General features: G+C 55.1%; 1 protein-coding gene across 1 annotated transcript; it reads right to left on the bottom strand.

Annotated features, from left to right (window-relative positions):
* Positions 1-4,013: 4,013 nt before the first annotated feature.
* PLA2G4F (phospholipase A2 group IVF) lies at positions 4,014-19,549 on the bottom strand. The gene is made up of 20 exons (XM_026479808.4): positions 17,642-19,549; positions 16,547-16,619; positions 15,781-15,917; positions 15,536-15,664; positions 15,055-15,095; positions 14,743-14,785; positions 14,203-14,269; positions 12,085-12,254; positions 11,839-11,952; positions 11,586-11,623; positions 11,219-11,354; positions 9,412-9,548; positions 8,911-9,133; positions 7,901-8,015; positions 7,539-7,676; positions 7,342-7,449; positions 6,156-6,350; positions 5,723-5,889; positions 4,724-4,910; positions 4,014-4,436 (listed from the first exon to the last, which is right to left on the bottom strand). Exons 1-20 carry the CDS (start codon positions 17,750-17,752, stop codon positions 4,216-4,218), a joined length of 2,550 nt encoding a protein of 849 aa, XP_026335593.3. The 5' UTR covers positions 17,753-19,549; the 3' UTR covers positions 4,014-4,215.
* Positions 19,550-19,577: the final 28 nt, after the last annotated feature.

The raw sequence follows: 19,577 nt of genomic DNA on the forward strand, positions 1-19,577 counted from the left end.
TTTGCTAAAATTCATTGACCTGTACACTTAATCTTTTTTTTAAAGATTTATTTATTTGAGAGAGAGAGAGAGAGCGTGCATGCAAGTTGGGGGGGGTAGGGACCAAGGGGGAGGGAAAGAGAGGAGGCAGAGAATCTCGAGCAGAACCCCCACTGAGCATGGAGCCTGACAGGGCTCCATCTCACGACCCTGAGATCATGACCCAAGCTAAAATCAAGAGTCAGCCACCCAATCGAGCCACCCAGGTGTCCCAAACATTTACCGTATACTTAGAATGGGTGCGTTATACTATTTGTAAATTACACTTCAATAAAATTGATAAGGGAAACCATCAGCACTCTAGAAATAGAAAGTAGAACTTTCACACTAGCAGAGGGGGATAGTGGAAGAAAGAGAATTGAATCCAAAAACAAGAAACAGGAGGCTTAGGTGGTACCTGCCTGAACCAGAGATAAAGGGGTATCTGGGCCTTACCATAGAGCCCTCAGCGCAGGTCCAGAGGACTGAGTGGGAGTGGGTAGGACAGGGCACATGGTCTGCAGGAGACCAGCGTGGACCCAGCTTAGACGTCTGTACTGTTTAAACTCCCCAGGTGATTCCACTGTGCAGCCACATTACAGAGCAGAGACCACTACTCTGAGGTCAAGGGATAAAGAGCCCCAGAAGGGGCGCCTGGGTGGCTCAGTCAGTTAAGCGTCTGCCTTCGGCTCAGGTCATGATCCCAGAGTCCTGGGATTGAGCCCCACATTGGGCTCCCTGCTCAGCAGGGAGTCTGCTTGCCCCTTTCCCTCTGCTGCTCCCCCTGCTTGTGCTCTCTCTCCCCTTTCAAATAAATAAATAAAATCTTAAAAAAAAAAAAAAAAGATCCCAGAAGCCTGACAAACACCAGCTAGGCAGCCAGAGCCTGTCTCCAAGGCAAGTGTCCCACCTCCCTTCTGCTACCTACTCACCCCTCCCCACCTGACCGCCCCGGCCTTCCTCATGTTTTCTTCCCTCTGTCTTTCTCTGACTTTCCCCCCAACCTTGCCTCCTTTTAGCACTCACTTTTCCAAAGCCTGCCACCCAGGGTTAGCGATTAGACTTTCAGAAAGTCTAATTAAATAGTCTTCTATTACATATTTTTTTTCAAAACCAAAATCTGACTAAAGTAAAAGGTTTTAATTTTTTTAAGATTTAGTTATTTTAGAGAGAGAGTGCGTGCATGGGTGAGTCGGGGGAGGGGCAGAGGGAGAAGGAGAATCTCCTGCAGACTCCCTGCTGAGTGCGGAGCCCAACATGGGGCTTGATCCCACACCCCCAAGATCATGACCTGAGCCAAAACTAAGAGTCGAAAGCTCAACCAACTGAGCCACCCAGGCGCCCCATAAATTAAAAGGTTTTTTTTTTAATATGTGTGGGCTCTTACTTGCTTAATATTTCCTGTGCCTCACTTGTCCTAATAGGAAAAAAAATTAATTCCTGCCCCTGAACTCTGGTGACTAGCCTTCCTGACTCTCAGGACAGCCCCAGTGTAGACCTCTCTCTTCTGCATGGGGAAGAGTCCTGGACGCCCTGCCCTGTTCCGTGTTCCTGTGGATTTTCAACAGCTATAGAGTGGGGGACTAGGGGGGAAACGGATGCAGGCAGAGTAATTCAGGTAATCCTCCTTTCCTCCTCTCCAAGAATGACTCCATCTGAAATGAGGGAGCTTTCATGTAAACTCTGAGCCAAAGAATGGAGTAGCAGGGAGGCAATTAGCTGCAGGGACTGAGCTCCGGAGAAGGTGAGGGGGGGACTTATGCCAACCAGCAGCCTGCCAACATGAGCTCCCCCCCCCCCGCTGGTGCTGTGCCAGCCAATGAAAGAAGAAAACGCTTCTCTTTCTTCTGTCTCTCCTTTCCTTCCTTCTTCCTTCCTTTCTTCCTTTCCTCCCTCCACCCCCACATCTGTCCAGCAACTCTTTCTTTTTTCTGCAGGAGACTCTTGTGAATGCCCATAGATATATCTGAAGAAGCCAGGAGGCCTAATATTTCAACTAGTGTCTTTTCTCACATGCCTTGGGCTAAGACTGTGGGCCCAGGGCTGCCGCGTGGTACAACCCCACAGGGCAAGTTCATACAGTCACTTCACATGAATGGCACTCCCTGGAACTGTGTCGTATACAACCTGTGCAGCCATACATGGCAGCCTTGGTGGCCACCCTTTTCTTCCTTTGCCTGATGAGGGGGTCTGACAAGTTAAGGAAGACGTCCCTGCTCCTGTATTTCTGCCCAGCCTCAGAGTGAATCAAGCCTGTAGCTGTGTTCTTGTGGCCAAATCCCTCCAACCTGGTAACCCTCGAGACCTTGAAACATGTTTCTGGCCATCTCGGGCCAGGGTTGGAAATGGGGCAGGAATGCAGTAGAAATAGACTTAGGTCCCTCCGGGAGCCAGAGACAGCCTGTGGCTATCTGAGGCATTAAAGACAGACAGACTAAAGATTCCAAGTTTTGAACTCCATGAAAATCTAAGAACTCTACAAAGTTCTCTAAGTTATGAATTCTATGGGGGGGGGGTCTTAATAAGTTACTGATGATGCCAGCACAGCAGGGGTGATGACAGTGGCCATAGCAGGAGCTCAGGGGCCAGCCTGGGGCTACCCCAAAGGAAACCTCTCATTGCTGAGCCAAGATAGGGCCGGTGGTCTATGATGGGCAGCAATGGTGAGGAAGCAGGAGGGAACCAAACTGTTCCCCGTCCCCAAGCCAGCCAAAAGCACTGGCCCTTCTGAGGCCTGGCTCCTTTAGCCCTCCTGCTCATGTCCAGCTGGAGGCCCCAGGCCAGGCCAAGCTGGGAGCACAGACTGGGATCTACCTTCCTCCCAGCTGGGAGCCAGAATGAGGGTTTTCTTCCCAGAGTCAGAAGCCTCACCAGGCTTCCTCTAATAGGTGTCCCTGACTGAAAGAGTGATTGTGACTTTGGTCCTAGAGAGGATGGAGGGGGAAGGCTGCAGCCCGAGGGAGCACTCTGGAGGAGAGGGCAGTAGAAGCAAGGGTTCAAGAGAGTATGGCATCCGGGCCACTGAAGGGCCCCAGGCAGCTCCACACTGTGTGGGATGGGGGTGGGGAGAAGGAGGCTGCAGATGCCCACAGCCTGTGGGACCCCAGATCACACCTAGTCAGAGTGGATCTCCTCTCCACAGACTTCAAATCTGTGCGTGCTAGAGATGCTCCTGCTGTTCGGAGGATCCCACCTTGGTCAGGGGAGATGGAAGACAGGGAGAGAGAGGGGCAGACTGCCCAGACCACAGCATGTGTCTGCGAAAGAGGCAGGAACCCAGGCCTCTGAGTTCCCAGCCGGGCGCCCTCCACCATGGCCCATCCCTGGCCAAGACAGGTGCTCGGCTGCCCCACCCTCACTAGGAACACGCACACACTTCCTCTGCTCCCTGATAAGCAAATGCACCCTCCCGACACACCCATGGAGCCTCTGGGAACGGCCGCCTATTTGCAGGAGGTGGCAGCTGTGTACGTGAGGAGAGAGCGTGGCCTGAGTTTAAAGAGTGAAGCATTAGTCATTAACACAGAGACAGGAGCACACCCAGCGGCGGGAGCCCCACCAGGATGGGGGGGTACCATCCCCATAGCCTTCAGGAGGCTAAGCAGTGAGAGGGACAGGGGAGGCCAGAGGCGAAGGAGAGTCAGCAGGCTGAAGGACGGAGTTAGTGAATGAACTGGCAGCCCCGGAAGTCCCCCCTTATTCACGATCACACTGAGCACTGTATCCAGGACCCCAGCCATTTGCAAAAGTGTGGATTAGATGGAGGCCTCTTTACTTTTGGTCTCAGCTTAAGGAGAGGAACCTGTGCCTCAGCTCTCACAGCTCCCAGTCTGGTGAGGTCTGAAGACCTGGGCCCTCTAAGGTCCTTCTGCGTTTGGGACAGGCCCTGGGGCTAGACTGTTGCCTGATCCCCTCTACACTCCAACGTAAAATGAGCACTGCTCACCTCTGCCCCCCATCCCCAAGAGCCCCAGAGAGACTTACTGCCCCATCATTTCCCAGAAACACCTACGAGAAGGTCACAGTCCCAAAGCCAAGATGCCATTATGCAGGAGCTTTCTGGGGCCTGGAGGGCCTAAAGCAGGTCCCTGTAACATGGGAGGCAGGAGCCCCTCAGCGTCTACCACTCCGCTCTCTCAAACCCTGGTTTGGAGCCATGTCACTCCCCTCTCTCACGGTCTTCCCACTCCAGCCTGGTCAGCCTCCGGCCCTGTCCCCAGCCTGCCGCTGCTGCAGAGCCAGCCGGAGGGCCTGCCTCACGGTCTCTGCGTTGTTCAGAACATTGTAGCGACTCAGAGCCACCAGCCGCTCAAACTCCTCAGGCTCATAGGTGAAGTTCATCATGCCATAGGGCGTGTCTGACCCGTTGACGGCAAAGTCCCCACGGGCCTTCTCCTCAGGTGTTTGTCGCTCCACACCTGTGGGTGGGAAGTGGAGATGAGGCCAAGCTGGGGGCACTCTGGGGCTAGGAGCTGCCAGCCCGGAAGCTCCCTGCCCCCTGCCCTAGGATATCTGGCCAGACCCACATTTCCTCTCTCTCAACCAGCAGGAGGAGTGGGGCCAGTGTGAGGGCTGAGGCCCTGGGAGCAAAGGGCAGCAGTGGCCAGCTGGGGCCTCCGGGAGGCACGCTTTGGTACGCTGTCCCGGAAGCCCACTCTCAGCACAGCGCCCCACCACCAGACCCCGGCCCAGCGCCTCCCCTCACCTGGTGCCAGGTGTGTGCGGAAGGTACGGTTGACAAGGGGGAAGTGCAGCACAATGGGTGAGCGGGGGTCCTTGGCCTCGGCGAACAGGTAGCACTCTCGGGGCTCCTCCAAGTCTTCAGGGAGCACCTCAATCCTTGGGAAGGGGATGCCTCGGTCCAGGCAGTACTTCTCTGTCATCTGTAAGACCTGGGCAGGGAGGCCAGCTTCTGACACTGCCTCCTACCCCCTACGCCCACACAGCCCCCCTGCTGGCTGAGTGACTACAGGCAGGTGACATTGCCTTTCTGAGCCCATTTCTTTATTTACAAAATAAAAACGGGAATAACTCTAGTGGGGTGGTTGTGCAGATTAATGATGATGATCCCCAGCGTTCTCACGGTCATTCCTCCCAGAACCACCCACTGCTTGCCTTCTCCGACCCCTCCCTGCTCCCTCTTAGGGGCTGATTTCAGTGTCACCAGGGGGAGACTGAATGATTACGGAAGGTCACATGGGAAGAGGCTTTATCCATCATCTAATCCCAGGCTCTCCTTAGACCCAGGAGGATAAGGAGGAGAAGAAAGCCAGCAGTGCAACCAGAACCCTCATCCAGAAGGTGGAACGTGTCCACTACCCCACAGGGCTTGAGGGAGCTGCCGCTGGAGACATCCTGGGGGGAGCTGATGTCTCTGTTGGTACCACAGTAACTAAGGGACACCAGACCCCAACACAGGTCTAGACAGAATGCTTTCAGAAACAGGCAGGGGCCAACACAGGAGCCTTCTCTTCACCAGGATGGAAGACTCCTGAGGACTGTCTTTGGCTTCTTCTCCCGACTCCCACTCCATCCCAGAGCCTCAGCAATCCCCCTCCTCCAGCTAGGGGGACAAGTGCCACTAAGGTCTTCACAAGGTACCCGCCACAGGTTAGAACGCAGGTCCTGCATGAAGGCCAATCCCTAAATGCCCAGCCGGGCCGCCTCAACAGAGAACCTCAGTTCCTCCCCACCACCACCTTACCTCAAAAGGGGCCTCCAGGGAGTAGTCAAAGGACAGAATGAGGTCCACCGCTCTCTGGGGCAGCAGGTTCAGTGGGAACGGAGAGTTGATGGCAAAGCCCCCATCCACCAGGCACAGGCAGTCCCGCATGGGAGTGAGCTGGTTGGGGAAGGCGTCAGGGTGCGTAGCTGCAACAGGGACAGAAGCTCGCTCTTCTCTTCACCTTGGGAACGCCAAGATCTCTCTGTAGAGATCTCTCCTCCCCTGCTTCTGATGGCAACAGAGTCTCCCACCCCAGCCCCTGGCCCTGCCTCCCAGCGGACATCCCAGTCCTTCCCCCACAGCCCCCTGGGCAGCAGGAGCCCACAACCCAGCCCCAGGGGAAAAGGCAGGGCGGGCCCCAGTGAGTCAGAGGCGTAGGCAGCGGGGGACCCCCACCCAGAGCAGCACCCACCTTTCCAGGCCATGAACTCCCGGCCAGCTACATAGTCTTTGTGTAGGCAGAGGCCCCTGGTGAAATTAAAGTTCTCTGCGGAGGTAAAGCGGGAGGTGAATATGTCCAGCACAGCCTGGGAGAAGGGGCCCTGGGGGGTGAAGAGCCTGGTTCGCAGACGTGTGGGGTCATGCAGCTGGAGCTTCTGGCAGTCATCTAGGTGGGGGTGCGAGAGTGAAATACAGTGAGAAGTGGTGCCCCCCTTTGTCCAGTGGCCCTTATGGCTCAGGGAACCCCCTTTATCTCCTCCCCACATTCATCCCTCCTTCCCCCCAGCTCCCAAGCCTCAGACCACTGCTTCCCAGAACCTCTTTTAAATGACCTTTTCTTTCAGGTTGCCTGTATTTTGAAAGTTGCCTATGGCATTGTATTTATTAAGTGATCATTTATTTCCCCTTTTGAAAATTAAGTTGTATACACAATTTCCAATCAGAATTTCATCCAGAAAAAAACCCACTGAGGAGTACCGCGTGCTGGGCACTGTGCCAGGCACGAGGGATGCGAAGGTGACTAGAGCCCGGTCCTGGCCCCCCAGGGCTCACAGCCTACTTAGGGGAGAGCCATGTAAAGAGATCATAAATCGTAACAATGCCTCAAGATAAGGATAAGTGCTGTGGGACGTTGGTGGTAAGACCCTCGATCAGCCTGGAGGGATGGAGTAGGACAGAGAAGCCCCCAGACAAAATGATGTCTGAGCTGAATCTTAAGAGATGAGCAGACATTATCCAGGGAAGAAAGGTGGAAAAGGTATTCTGTGCAGCAGGAAGCTCGTAGGCCACTTAAGGAGCAGCCCTGAGAGGAGCCCCGAGGGCTGTGGACAGACAGCCACCAGATGCCCAGTGGTCCTAGACTGAGTTGACATAACGGGAACCAAAGCAGAGAATTCAAAGCTGTGGCCTTGTCATACAGCACTCACAACTCCCACTGGCTTTTCTGACATGGGCTTTTCCCCCAGCTCCCCAGGCACACTGTCCCCACAGGCCTCTGGGCAGCGGGAGGCCCTTAGCTAGAAGTCATTTCCTCAGGACTTCTCTGAACCCCGTGGGACAGCCAAGTCCTGCATCACCCCTTCCTTGTCCTTTGTGCCTCAGCCAGGGTGCTGGGGCTAGAAGGAGGGGTGCGGGGAGGTCAGCGTGTCCACCCTTACCTGTGATGTTTACCTTCCCTCTGTGCCCATCTAGGAAGCTGAGGCCCGAGCCAGCAGTCTTCAGGAAGATCTCATCCACGCTGGCTGCAAAGGCACTGCCCCACATACCTAAGAAGAAAGGCAAGGCCCTGGGTGCAGCCCATCTCAGGGCCTGGCCCGGCCCCTGCCCAGTCCCCAGCCCTCCAGCCCAGACTCACCCTGCAGGTAGCAGATCCGGGGCTCGGGCCGGGGCTGCAGCAGATGCCCCATGAAGAACTCAGAGCCAAAGAGCTCAGTGGGGACATAAGCCCCATACTTGGGGAAGCCGACTTCATGGGGGGTGAACTCGCACCACTCTGGGGGCCCAGAGTGAAGGGAATGTTAGCCGAGCCTTCCACAAGGACCCCAGGGTTTCCCCTCCCACTTGAGTGCCGGGGCAGGAATCAGACTTGCCAAGAGCTGGAGGCAGCAAGCCCACCGTGCTCCAAGGCTCCCATGTGTACGTGACCAGTGCTGGCCTCTCACACCCTCCTACCAACCACTGCCTCCACTTGCTTCCCGGGTCCCCACACCCAGGCACCTGCAAAGTCCTCCCCGCTGATGTTGGTACGGACATTGATGCTGGCGTAGATCGGGTAAGGGTTCTGGCCCTGGCTGACAGCCTCCTGCTGGTCAGACAGCCTGGCGGGGTTTTCCTGGCAGGCAGGAAGGGAGGCACTTGGCTTTTGGGGAACTCCCTCCCCCCATCCCCATGGCCTGAGGCCTGATACCCTGTAGGGAATGGCGTGCCCACCAGAGACTGGGGCTGCCAAAGCCAGTGCTCTAGAGACAGCTCTCTAAGGCCAGGCTTTAGGCTGCAGCCCAGGTAAGGCCATCGTGAGTTTTGTGCGATTCCAGGGTCATTGGGAACTCTGCCCACTTTCCTGTTCAAGAATGCATATTAGAGCCCAAGGGAGTCAGTGACCTTTTTCAAAGGAAAAACTGAAAAAATCCAGCTTACTTTCTTTAAAAAATAAATCATTCAAAAATATGGTTTCTTTTCTTAGACATGAGAAATCACTTGTGATATACCTCCACCCCCCCCCGTGGGCCAGGCCCCCAGGGCTGAGACCCTCACTCAGCTCTGACTCCTCTCATCTCCCAGCTCGAGCCGGGCCTGCAGCTCTAGGAGCAGCAGGCAGCTTGGCCAGCAGGCCGGAGTGGCATTCGGCCTAGGCTGCAGGTTGGAACCCTTTGGAACACTTTCAAAAACACACGTGTGCTAGTGCTGGAACCCAGACCAACCCTAACCAGTACCTCTGGAAGTGGGGCCCAGGCCTGGGTGTTTTTGAAAAGCCGTGCAGGTGATTCTAATATGCAGACAGACCCAAGAACTGCAGACCCACCCCTCCCTTCCCAGGGGTTAGGGGCCAGGAAAGAGGAAGCACAGTCAGCCCACCCAGGGGTCTCACCTCTTGTCCTCAGAGAGCTCAGACCTAAGGGACAGCTTTGCAAATGTTCCATCGTAGCCTAGCCACGAAGGCAGAGTGTGTGCTGGTGGGGCAGGGGTGGAAAGGAGCCAGGTTTATTTATTATGTGCTCATCTCTTACCTCCTGGTAGAGGAAATATTCAATGAGGAGACCCCAGAGGTCGATGAGGGAAACACTGTGGCCGCTGCCTTCCAAGCTCCCCAGTTCCTGGGCATAGTACTGCAGGCGCTCCGGGGACATCGCCCCCATCTTACTGCTGCAGACCCGAGCCTGGGCACGCTCAATGGGGCCCTGCAAGGCCACCTGGGACCAGGCTGGGTCCTGGTAGAGGGTGGAGATGCACCTGGGCACAGAGGGTATTAGGGGCAGTGGGGCAGGAGGGCATAGCAAGGGGAGAGAGGGATGCAGATGTCTGCTGATGCCCCGCCTCTCCGTGCCTTGTACCCCCTGCCCTGCCCCACCCACTCAAGGAGGCCTGGAAATGCAGTGCCTTCCTGCCCCTCCTAACCCCCTTGGTGGCAGGATCCCAGCACCCCTTCAGGGAATCCACTAGACCACCAGTCACACTCCTGCCCCTTCAGGGCTCTCCTTTACTCTGCCCCCTGCCCGCACTGCACGTACCAGGTAGACCCAGAGACCCCGCTCAGGTAGGTCACAGTGTCCAGGAGGCCGAGTTCCTGCAGCCCTGCCAGGCTGCCGTACAGGGAAGACATGGCTCGGGTTCCACCTCCGGAACCCAGCACAGCCACCACAGGCACCTGAGCACGACAATAATCGTAACAACACCGACCACCACTGTCGTTTACGTACTGTTGCTTGCAATGCTGACGCTGCGTTAAGAGCTGTATATGTCTTATCTCACTGAATCCTCACAGCAACCCAGTGGGATCCCCATTTTGCAGAGTAGGAACTGAGGCACAGGAAGGTTGGATAATGTGCCCACAGTCATACAGGTGGTAAGTGATGGGCTATGAACCCAAAGCGGCATGACTCTTAACCATCGCACCAGGAAAGTGTGTAACTGGAAGGTACGCTGGCTTTCACCCCAAACCATTGGAGCAGGGCTTCTCAGTCTTGGCACTGTTGATCATCTGGGACTGGCTAATTCTTTGTCGCGAGGGGCTGTCCTGTAAGTTGTAGGATGTTTAGCAGCATTCCAGACCTCTACCCAGGAGATGCCAGGAGCATCCCTCTCCCCCGCCCCTAGTGGTGATCCTAAAGCATGTCTCTAGACAGTGACAAATGTCCTCTGGGTGGGTGGGGGTGAAATGGCCCCCAGTTGAGAACCACTGGGCTACAGTGGCAAAGACCACCAAGTAGCCTGGACCTGCCTGACATGAGAGGTGCCCAGATATCTCTTCAGGATCAGAGGTGCCTGGTGGGATCAGACTAGCAGCTTTCTGGCTGCTCAGCTTTTCCATGAAGCTTTGCCCCCAGACTTGTGGTTCCCTTCCCTGCCCTTTCTTCTGTCTTGACAGAAACGCTCCTGGCCAGCGCTCAGCAAGGGCACTGTCCCTTGGGAGTGCTACAGGACACAGAGATCCTGGAAAGCCAGGTCTGTGCCCTCTTTACCCTCCCCCTATGGAGGGGAGAGCTGGTACAGAGCAGGCCAGACCAAAGGAACGGTCTGGGCTTGCTCACCCATCAGCCCCGGGAATTGGCTCTAACTCCTGAGTATGCTCCCCGCCAGGAGGAAGCCACCAACTCGTTCCTGATTCACCTTAGCTCTCTCCCTTGGTACCGCCTTCCTGCCTGCCTGCCTCCCGGCCGCAGGCTCCCATGGACCCTCCACTTCCAAATCCCTTTGTCTGTGCTTACAGACTGAATTGCACCCCGCCCCTGCAAATGCATATATTAAAGCCTTCGTGTGACTGACTACACATGAAGAAAGGGCCTACAAGGCGACTACAGATTATGTAAAGCCACAACAGTGGGGTTTTCTCTAATGGTACTGGAGTCCTTGTAAGAAGAGGAAGACAGAAGTTGCCCCTTACCCCTCTGTACATGCTTGGAGGAAGCGCCACGTGAGGACACAGCAGGAAGATAGCTGTCTACACACCAGGAAGAGAAGCCTCATCAGGAACCAACCCTGATGCACCTTAATCTTGAACTTTCAGCTTCCAGGGGAGAAAATAAGTACTTGTTGTCTAAGCTGCCCAGTCTGGGTGTTCTGTTATGGCAGAACTGAACAGCAGCCTGAGGGGACTAATACACCTTGCTTGGCCAGGGCTGCTCATCCCTTGTTACATACAAGGTCCTGACTCTCCTGATTTTGCCTGTTGGCTCAGGTAAACAGGCCTGCCACTTCCTCCTCCGTTCTCTGCCCTTCCTCAAGGCTTCCTGTCGCCTCTTGGCCACACAGTCCTCTCAAGAGAAGAGGCTGGATTTGGTCCTGGTGACCCTGGGGGCCACCTCCTCCATTTCATACCTGGCCACCGTCAGGAGCCTGGCTCAATCCCAGCACCTGCTGCAGGGCCTTAGACACGATCTGCTTCCTCTTGTCCAGAAACTCCTGTTCCCCGTCACACAAGCCAAAGCCAAGGCGCAGGTCAAGGTCTCCAGAGCTGTCTCAGATAGGGATGGGGGTGGGGTGCTGGGTGACTGTTCACTGGAGGAGAGCCTCAGACCCAGCCCATTTTTCACAGGAGCAGACCCACATTCCGTGGAACCCCTTAGAAAGACCTTACCAGAACCAGACATGCCCTCTGCCACCCAGGCTGAGTTGAGGAGGCAGAAGAGCCCCGATGCTTCCAGCCTAGCCCAAGAGCCTTCCTCCTGAAGTCAGCCTTCCTCACCTCATTTCTGCCTTCATACTCAGAACCACCTCCTGGTCCTGAAAGAGACAAGAGCCCCAGCCCTGAGTGCCCTGAGTGGGGTTCTCCCACCTGTAGCCCAGAGCTCTATTTCATGGCTGAACTCCAGGCTGGCCTGATCTTGACCCCCTCCCTCTCAGGCCCCTTGACCTTCCTCTTAGCCCCGCCCCCCCAGCCATCTTTTGGTAGTCACAGAGCAGGCAGGGGTCCCGCAGGCACCCAGAGGGAGCCTTACCTCCCCCAGGGCCACGAAACGCTGTTCCTCCTGGCCTAAGGCCAAAGAAGAGAGCAGGATGCCCCCCTCGCCCAGCTTGCTGGTCTGGGTCTCCAGTTCAGCACTTGGGCCACTCTGCAGAGAAGAAAACACCCTTTGTGACCCTTCATGGTGAAGGAACATGTACTTCCATGGTAGCCCTGGGACACCCCTCTAGGCTGGACTGATTCTCTCATCCACACCTTCCCACTCTATGGGCTCACTCACCTGCAGGACTGTGAGCTTCTCCCCCAGCTCCACATCCAGCCTGGAGCTGATCACTGGATTCACGTGAAAGATGAAGGTGGCTGGAAGGCCTCCCTCTTTGTGGGGTTGCAGGGGCAAGAGCTGTGGCTTCTCGTAGGCCCCGGGCACTGTCAGCCGAATATGCCTAGAGCCTGGGAGCAGAGGGCCCAGGTGAGGGGGGGAGAATGGGGGGGGAGGGTGTGTGTGGCACATGATGGTAGCACCCTGAACAGCAACTCCCCTTTCTTTACCCTTAGAAATGCCAACTCATTGCCCCGCTCACTCTCTGGCTCTGTGCCCCATAGCAAAGACATCACGAAGGACCCTTGGGGTCCTATAACCTGTCCTGGTCAGAACTGGGAACCTGGGGGAGGTGGGAAACACACAAGGCCTAGGGAAGGGGGAAGGGCAGGGAGGGAGAGCATTCCTTGCCCAGACTTTATGGGGCTGATGATTTTGAGATTATTATATTAAGTGTGTAAAATATAATTCTGTAACAATTATAATGTTATAATTATCACACATTATTAACATTAATTAGCAGTCTTCAACTGGTAGTCGCTCGCCCCATCTCTTGCCTCCATTCAAGCTCTGTGCTCATCACCTGGGGGAAGGTTTGTGGCCAGGGAGAAAACAAATAGGCAGCAAGTTGTCCTGTCCTTTATTTTCAAAGTGTAAGACCTTGCATGAACAGAGGGTGTGCAGAGGAGATGAGAGGAAGAAGTGGGTGGGTGGAGGCTTGGAGAAGCAGGGGAGAGCCAACCCAAGCTAGAAAGAGGCGAAGAGGGAGGCTGGTGGGCCCACCCTGTTCCAAGCAGCTTTCTGGGGAGGAGGCAAAACCCCTGAGAGAAATGTGCATGATGCTCAGATAGAGGGGACCCCAGACAGCCTCACAAAAGAGCCCCAGACCCTAAACATGACTTGGGAGCAACAGAGAGTCCAGGATATGACAGATGCTTCAGGAACAGAGGTCCACATGGAATCTCTCGCCCAACACAGACTCCTTGGCCCTAAATGAGACCTGGAGACGTGACATGACCCCAGGTGGGTGGGAATTAGAGAAAATAAGGAAACTGATACTTCTTTCACACCGTGGTTTATGGCCGGAGATTGCTATGTGCTGTTCAGAGGCAGAAACAATAGGATCTGTGGTGGAGAGAGCAGACAGGCCCCCAAATGCCATAGACGTGGGTCTGGTCCTGGCTCTCCCACTTTCAGGCTGTGGGACTTTAAGCGAGTTTCTTGTTTGAGCCATGGTTTCATAAGTTAAGAGAATAATAGTTGTATTTTATGGGTTGTTATGAGAATTAAAGATAAAAGACATGCGAAATGCTGAACACAGTGCCTGGCTCCCATGAGTCCTGGAACGTTACGTGGACTCATCATGGGGGCTCAGACTCTCAGCATCAGAGAGGACCTTAGCTGTCCCACAGCCTCTGCTCTGCTTCTGCATCTGGACTCCCCCATCCTGAGTGGCCGCCCCCTCTCACACACTACCTCAGTGGCCCTAGTTCTTCGCTCCTGGAATTCCCACGCTTTGCTGTGTGACTTCATTTCCTCCCACCGAGAGGCCAGCTGGATTGCCTGCCCTCCAACTTTAGGGTCAGCCTTGGGATGTGTCTCGGCTAGCAAAATGTCAGGTAGTGGCTGTGATGTGACTGAAGGCTTGAAAACCACCTGCTCATTTGGGCTCGCTCTCGTGCCTCTGCTGATAGCTTCAGAACACGACTGTTCACGGGTCATAGAAGGTGGATGAGGGACATATGGCACAAAGCCAGGTCCCTCCTGCCAAGCCCAGCTTAGATCAGCCAAGCGCCAGCTGACCATCCGACGTGTGGGCTAAAGAAATGCTTCCTGTCGTCTGCCCCTGAGACTTAGGGTTGCTTTTTGCAGAGCAGTGGTTGGGTCGATACAACTGCTATGCTTGAACACTTCCAGGGACAGGAAATTCACTACTTTCAGAGGCAATCCGTGCCATCCTTCGTCTGATTTGAGCGGTAAAACCTTTAAGAACTGCCTGCCTTGGACTCACCTTCTAGAAATCAGCAGCCCCCAAACCCAGGAGAGAAGGCAAGACCCAAGGCCATAGACCAGACTCACCATACTCTCGAGGTGGAGCTGTGCCATCTTCCCCGAGGGTACCCTGGATTCTCAGACAGGGGTGAGCCTGAGGAAAGCAGAGGCTGCTGGGAGCTGACAGTTCACAGGGCTCTCCCTGCACAGGGCCCAGACCAGGGCGGAAGGAGGGGTATCTGGGGCAGGGCCCAGGTTAACAACTTTGCCAGGGCCTTTGCCTTGTGGGTGGGAATCTTTTGTAGCAGTCCCCCTCCCAGGACTCAGAAGAAGTGGCCCTGGTGGGAAAGGGGAAGGAGGAGAGGGGCTCTGATAGCAGTGTCTTCAGCAGTCCCAGCAGCCAGGGGTCCCAGTGCACAGGGTAGGAAGGAGGGCTTCTGAGTTTTCTGCTCTGACTTGAGGGAGCTTCTTGCCCCTGGTCCCTGGAGATGCCTCCCTAGCACACTTGCCCTCTCAGGAGGGTCTGAGTGTCCTTCAGAGGCAAGGGGGCATGATAGGCTCAATCATGGACTCTGCACTTCCCCCCTCCCAGCCCTGGACAGCCCCAAGCTTGCCTTCCCTACTCACCACCAGGACCCCGTTGGTGATGACTTCAGATGCGGGCACCTGGCTGCAAAAGATGAGGGGCTCATGGGACATTTGGCTCCCCTTGAGACAGCTGTTACTCTAATAATGTGATTAAAGCAGCTGGAAGAGCACGGGGAGCACAGCCAGGTTTGAGGATAGGCGCGGGCCTGTCGCCAACATTCAAATGGGTGTCTGGAGTAGGACATTCCCTCTCAGCCCAGGCCAGGCCAGGCCAGGGCAGAACCGGTGATTGACAGCTAGAGCTGTCCATGATTCTTGGTGTAACTGGGCATGGGCACCACCTGGACTTACCTGTTCTCCAGAAAAAATTCCACCTGCAGCTCTTGGGAATCCTACACGAGGGAAGCAAGGGAGCATTCATTTTCAAAGAGCTCTGAAGGCATCAGAGACCGTCCCTGCCGCCTACCCTGCTCAGCTCCAGGGACTAGAAGAGGGGACTGCTGTGGTGGCTTCTCACAGGCCCAGGAGGGGGAGCATCTTCATGAGGAGGTTCACGCACTCCAGACTGTCTGCTGGGCCCTGTTCTAGACACCGAGGGTTTGGCAGTGGCCAAGACAGACAAAGTGCTCTGCCCTCAAGGAGCTCACACTTTGGCTCGACTCGGGGAAGAAATGTTTGAGGGGAAACCTTTGTAGGCTCAGTGGTGTAGGACAGAGGAGGGTCTGTCTTGGAGGCCTGGCCTGTGTTGACCAGGAGCCGTCACCTCAGTGCCCTGTGCCAGACTTGCTCTCCTTGAGTTTGGTTCATTGCTGGCACAGGTGGGGTGGCTCACCTGGTGGTTGAGTAGGAAGGTATGCCTGTAGGGTTGGCCAGGCTGGAGGCTCCTCAGGTCAAACAGTAGCAGGGAGAGCTGGTCACTGTCCAGGACATCCTTATCATAGAGGGTGAGCTCCAGAACATTCTGGGAATGGCAGATGAGAGGTGGGAGCCTGAGGCAGGGCGGGAGGGCACAGAGCCCTCTCCCTCCACTGGAGGAGTTCTCTCCCTCCACTGCCCGGGACCCTTTGCTGGCCTCACTTTCACAGCACCGTGAATCTGGTAGTGGAAGGTCTCATCCCACTTGGGGTCACTGCAGTTGGCCACCATCCTTGTCCGGGTGGGGCTGGAGGACGCAGTGGGCAGGCACAGTTGCACATAGCAATCGGCTTTGGACACTGCAGGTGGGATGGGGGAGGGGGTCCTCAGCGTCTAGCTCTTTTGCTAGAAAGGTTCCCGGAAGAAGGCTGGGGCAGGGAGAAGGAAAGGAGCTCAGGGGGGAGAGGAGGCTGCCTGTGTGGGACAAGGAGATGGGGGGAGAGCCAATGTCCTTAACTCCATCTGGACCAGTTATACCTCCCATTCAACTGAATCCTGAAGTGGTCAGTTGAAAAGACCACATGGCTGCACAGACCGTTGAGTAATCCCCTGAAAGGGCCTAATTCAGGCAACCAAGTCCCCTTCCATGGTGAGCACTGGTGTGGAAAGCGGCTGGAGAACAGCCACGTTAGGCCTCACATGCTCATCCAGGCTGCCACTGCTCCACTTGCTAGACTCAAGGAGAAGTCCAAGGTCTGCACAGGTTTCCCCTCCAGCCCCTGCCTGCCTGCCCTGGAGCTCCCTCACCAGGGAGGAACTCCCTCCACAGTCAGCACCAGCCCCTCTGCCCCACTCCAAACACACACACACACACACACACACACACACACACACACTCACTCACTCACTCACTTCCAGCCAGCTCCTGCTGAGCTCTGAGGCACCAGGGAAAGGAAGGGGAGAAAGGGTGGAATTGGGGGTCACTCACGCAGATCTGTGCCCTGGATATTTCTGGCCCTCAGCACCTTCACCTGGAGGTCATAGTATGGGTGGGTTTCCCGCTGAAACAGTAAAACTCTGGAACTCGGTTCTGGGAAGCTGGGTAGGGGGCCTGATCTTCTTCCTGCAGTGGTGCCCAGTTCAGGCTTCCTCGTTCCCTCATAGAGCAGCAGGGGGCCCAGGGTCACTGAAGTTGCTGTGCCTGGGACCTCAGAGGCTTTCTGACACCGGGAGTTCAGCATTATCGGTGATGAGCCTGGACTTTGGAATCAGTCACGCTGGGTTCAAATCTAAGCTCCACCGTGGATTAGCTGAATGGCCTTGGGCAAATTACTTGATTTCCCCATGCTTCATTTTCCCCATCTATAAACGGGGGTTTGCAATCCCATAGGGTTGTGGTGGTTTTTAAATAAGTAGTTCTATGAAGTGCCTGGTATTAGTGCTTAATATATGTAGCCATTGTTACTAATTAACGGTTGTGATGCACTGCAAATGGGCAGCTCCCCCCACTTCCGTGCTGCTGTTAGCGCTTGGAAGCCTAAGTGAGAGCTGGAGTGCTGCACCTAGGAGATTAAAGATCAGAAGAGAAAGCCATGATCGACCCCACCCACCAGCTCACTGGCGAGGGCCACACCCCCTAGGAGGCGGCAGGTGAAGGGAAACCAGGTGTCACCCAGCTTGTACTGGTCTGATGAGTCCCTAAGGAGACAACAGCTTGGGCCCAAGAGAGGTAACAACAGACTGCACTCTCCTGGGAGTGAGGCTATCCCCTCAAAATCCCAGCAAGCACCTTCCTCCTTTACCCTTGGGGCACTCTACAGCCAAGTGGGGGCGTTCTGGGCAAAGCCAACAGCTGCAAGTATCACAGGACCTCACCCTCCATCCTAATTGGCGGGGAGGGGGCTTATTTCCAAAAGCCAAGGTCTTGGCCAACCTCTTTAATTTAAGCTCTGCCAGGCTGGCTAGAGCAAATTGGTTCCAGCGCAGATCAGAACCCAGTCCCGGCTGGCCTCAGTCTTCACGGGGCCCAGTGCTCCCAGGGCTCTTGCAGTCCACACTTCCCAGGGAAGACCAGGTACTTTACCCGCAATTGCCTCCACTGAAGTCCCCTCTTCTCTCTCTTGCGGAGCAGCACTGCCCCCAGGAGGGGCAGCCCCTTGCCTGCCAGCCACCTTGGCCCGAGCACCCGGTGCATGGCCAGGCAGCACGGTTCCCAGCTGGAAGCCCTGTCCGCTTTCCAGAGCCACCCTGCTCTCCTCCGGCTACACTACTGCTAGCTCAGGTCTGACAGGAAACGTTGAGGTGGGGAGGGTGGAGCTGGCCACTCTCCTGAGGACTCAGGGTTGGGTGGCCTGCTGGGGCCGGAGGTGGGGTTTGATGTGTTCCGGGAAGTGACTGGAGTCCAATTCCCTCATGCAGGAGACACTTCAGTCCTTCTCCAAGAGGATGAGGAACTGGTACTCTGGTTCCCAAACCCCAGCCTCTGGTTATCATCGGGCTGCTTATGGAAAATAGTTACCTGAGCCTCACCCTCTCGATGATTTGATTTCGTGGGCGTTGGTAGAACCCAGGTGTTCCTATTTCCAACAAGCCTTCTAGACAATGCTGACACGGCAGGTGCAGGGGATGGAAGGCAGCAAGTGCTGCATCAGGGCCTTGTCTCCTCCAGCTAGAAAAAAGTACTAAAACCATCTGCCCTTCAAGTCCCACCTTGCCCACAGCTCTTAAGCAGAAACATGGAAATCTCTGGTTCAGTTTTATCTGGACCCAAATGTGTTTCTCATCGCTTGTGACCTCCCTCATTTATTCATCAAACACTGACAGACTGCTGTGTACCAGACTTACACTAGGCCTTGCAACCAAGGGTGAGGAGGATCCATCCATATCCTGAGGAAATTCACGGCCTCCTGACGCTGTGTGGCTTTTGTCCGGGGCCCTCTTCCTGGATCGGTGCATATACCTGGATGGCCCAGGTAAACAGGGATACTGTCAGGTGGTATTAATAGGGACAGCTGAAAAGCAGGCCTGCCTGCTTAAGCTACTGGAGATAAGGCTTTTAGAGAGTCCTCTTTTGATCATCATAAGCCTTAGGCTACAGATGGTATGTGACCCTCTGTGGACAACAGCCGTCTGGATGGTGAGAAAGGCAGTTTCCAGAAGAAAGGCTCTCTGGAGCAGTGCTGTTGGGAGATAATTTCTGTTCTTCAGCCAACACTTAGTCATCTCCACTCTCCACCCCCAGGCCTGAGGTGGAGACTGAAGAAAGAAAAATCCAAAGAAAGAGGTGATTCAACTCCAAAATGAACCTATAGGCAAGTTTAGACTAGAACCTCCTAGAAAAGAAGGGGATGACTATCATTGGCCAGGCCCCAAGGGGAGGGCCTGTTTCTGCTTAATTTGGAACACAGAGCCAAGACCTGTGCTAGGGTCTCAGAGATGCCAGATTGCCCCCCCACTGCTGGTGTCTACACAGTGTGTGGAGGATCCACTCCAGAGGGGCCTGAGTGGGGGCCCACAGAGCAGTCTGGCATCCCATGCTCTGGACTGTACGACACCATCTCCTGGAAGTCACATGACTTGTGCCTCAATAAAGAACTCTCAGGATGACCACAGATGGCTAAAGAGGAGGACACAGAAGGACCAAACTGCCCCTTTGGAGCTGGCCAAAATGGACCAACCTTTCTCCACTTCTCTAACATTCTTGGGCCCTTCAATCCCACCAGTTGCATACCTTCCATGACTCTCCCAGTCATTAGGAGCTGCAAGAAGAGGCATGAGGCCCTAATACGTGAAATGCAGGGGAAAGAATCGGGATTAGCTGGAGTTCCAGTGTGTCCAACAGAACTTGGTGAGGCTGGAAATGCTCTATACCCGCACTGTCTAGCCGTCAGCCCCCAGCCACACTAACTGTGGTGAATGGCACGGATCGAGACATACAGGACAGAGGTGTCCTACTGACTTTTTTTCTTTATCGTTAATTGGCTTATTCTTTTCAATTCTTAGCTAAATCATTATCTCCT

This window comes from Ursus arctos, unplaced genomic scaffold, assembly GCF_023065955.2.
Source record: "Ursus arctos isolate Adak ecotype North America unplaced genomic scaffold, UrsArc2.0 scaffold_36, whole genome shotgun sequence".
In the NCBI taxonomy this organism is placed as follows: domain Eukaryota; kingdom Metazoa; phylum Chordata; class Mammalia; order Carnivora; family Ursidae; genus Ursus; species Ursus arctos.